Source organism: Plectropomus leopardus, chromosome 8 (genome assembly GCF_008729295.1).
Source record: "Plectropomus leopardus isolate mb chromosome 8, YSFRI_Pleo_2.0, whole genome shotgun sequence".
Classification (NCBI taxonomy): domain Eukaryota; kingdom Metazoa; phylum Chordata; class Actinopteri; order Perciformes; family Serranidae; genus Plectropomus; species Plectropomus leopardus.
Window position 1 is genome coordinate 10,805,292 of NC_056470.1, and position 2,500 is coordinate 10,807,791.

General features: G+C 43.0%; 1 protein-coding gene across 1 annotated transcript in view; it reads left to right on the top strand.

The window, feature by feature from the left end:
* Positions 1-2,500, top strand: part of sema3h (sema domain, immunoglobulin domain (Ig), short basic domain, secreted, (semaphorin) 3H) — an 81,670-nt gene that overhangs the window by 46,256 nt on the left and 32,914 nt on the right. The window contains exon 5 of the mRNA XM_042491601.1: positions 1,034-1,127. Coding sequence (XP_042347535.1) covers positions 1,034-1,127 — 94 coding nt within the window. The remainder of the gene's footprint in view (positions 1-1,033; positions 1,128-2,500) is intronic.

A 2,500-nucleotide genomic window follows, 5' to 3' on the forward strand; every position in this document is an offset into this window, starting at 1 on the left:
ATTTAAAAAAAAAAGAAAAAATATGAAGCAGTGCTGTTCCTGCCACCCACCACCCTGTGTGTGTGTTCTGCCTCCCAGCCCCTATACACAGGCCTATCAGGAGCTGAAATATCATATGTGTGATGTCTGCCCCTATGCCCACATATTCACCAGGGTTAACCCCTCTGCCATCTATCTGTAATATATACAGTGTACCTTTGTCATTGAGGCTGCACTCTGGGGGCCACCAGACACTGTAGGTTTTTTTAGTTTGAATTTTTTATGTCAAATATAATTTGAATAGAGCCCGAGTGGGTATCCTTTATTCCACACTGACTAGTCGGTAACTTCTCATGATTAAGACACATGTGGGTTATCATTTTGTCAGAAATAGGTTAATGGTTCTAAATTCCCTCAGTTATGGGTGGAGGTGTGTGTGCATGTGTGTAAGGTTTAAACCTGTGCCAACTGCAGGATCAGAGACTGATCACAGAGAAGTGATTTTATGTGTGTGTGTGTGTGGCTGGGGGGTATGTGCATTCCTGCATTTGTATTTGTGTGTGTGTGTGTGTGTGTGTGTGTGTGTCAGGGAACAGCTAATCCCATGAAAGGCTGTGTAAGATCAGGCGAGGTGCTTAGAGGAGCTGGTGGTGCTGACTGGTGTCAGACTGGACTTCACACATTTTAAAATCCTTCCACTTAGCCTGACTACCCTCAATTAGCTGCTCACTTTGTGTGTGTGTGTGCGTGTGCGCGCGCGCGCGCGCCTACGTACGCCGATGTGTGTATGTGTATGTGTGTGTGTGTGTGTGTGTGTGTGCTTGCATGTGTGGCTATGATAATGATAGCCGGCTAGTTTGCTGGCTCAAAACGTCTTTTCGCTTATTCAGTGGAATCAGAGGCTGAATCAAATTATTTACATATTAAAGATTGAATTAAAGACTCACAGCCTGTCAGTCTGCCCAAACAACTTGTTCTCCTGTCTGTTTTCTTCTGTCTGACTGGTTTTCTCCCTCGCTGTCTGAGTGACCTCTGTCTCTGTTTTCTTTGCCAGTCAGAGCACCAGACTCTCTCCTACAGCCAGACAGAGTGCGGAAAAGGGAAATGTCCCTATGATCCGTTTCAGAAAACAGCCTCTGCTGTAGTTGGTAAGTTGAATTTGTAAGTTGTCTTTTTCCTGTAAGTTGTCTTTTTCCTCAAACTACAACTCAAATGAACTATGAATTATAAGTTGTCATGAGAACAGCTATAAGTTGTCAGTGGACTTATGCCGAGGCAAACGACAAACACTCAAACAAACAATTAAACAACATTATTATTGCAGCGCTGTAAGACACAGTATTGTATCAGCACAGTACTGACTTTGTTAATAATATTATTAATTTGAGAGAGTAGATAGGTGTTTTTTTTTTCACCATCTCCACATAATGTCTTAAGTTATGGCTATGAATGCTTTCAGTTCGCAGTATGAGTGGTTTGCAGCAGTAGAACAAACTTACAGTATGTCTACTTCAGAGTTATTGCATAAGCAGCAGCTTTGGTGCTCCATCTCTGACAACACAGGACACACTGAGGCACAGTATTGCGGTTTGGCAATCCTCAGAGTTCATCACACGTTTTGGACGATATTAGTATTAATCAGTTTCAAAGGTAGTAAACTGAGAAATCTTGGACATATTATGCATAATCCGCTCATGTCAAGCAGTAGGGCTGTTCACACAGGATGCGCCGCGGGCCTGAGCCTTGAACGCTGGCTTGCAATCTGTAGCTATATTTTAACTTCTGGTCTATTTATTTCACAAGCAGAAAATCTGGTTTCTATGATAAAATCTATCATGAATGATATGAAGGATATATTATAAAAGACATAGATCAAAAATGCATCCCATGCTTCCATGTATTTGTCAATTGTGTCTAAACAGAGGGTGAGAGAGACAAGCAGACACACACACACATGAACATACACAAAAGCAAACAGAGACAGAGCTGTACATGTGAATAGAAAAAAGCAAAGCAGCAGAATTGCTTGCTGACTGGCACAGAGACATGCCCTTTTGGTGTGAGCAGCCAGGCAGTTGTTGATGCATGCCAATTGACATATTGGAGCATTTCTGCCTCTGGTGTGAACTTGGTGTTTCAGTTTTCCAACTTCACTGAAGTGCATTAATTGAAATGTCTTTAAGGCCAGACAGTTGCCAGTAAAACACTGTTAGCAGAGGATGGTTTCGATCCATCGACCTCTGGGTTATGGGCCCAGCACGCTTCCTCTGCGCCACTCTGCTGTCAGTCACCCCAGATGGGACTCGAACCCACAATCCCTGGCTAGGAGGCCAGTGCCTTATCCATTAGGCCACTGGGGCTTGTAAAGAGAAGTTACCACTACAAACAATGATTTGCTAGCACAAAAGATGGCTTTACGTACAAAAGTGTCCCCTAGGGTCACCATAACAATGGCGTGGGTGGCAAAAATATGCCATCTTGTTGCATGAACCAATGTGAGATTATGTCAAAAGAAACCTAA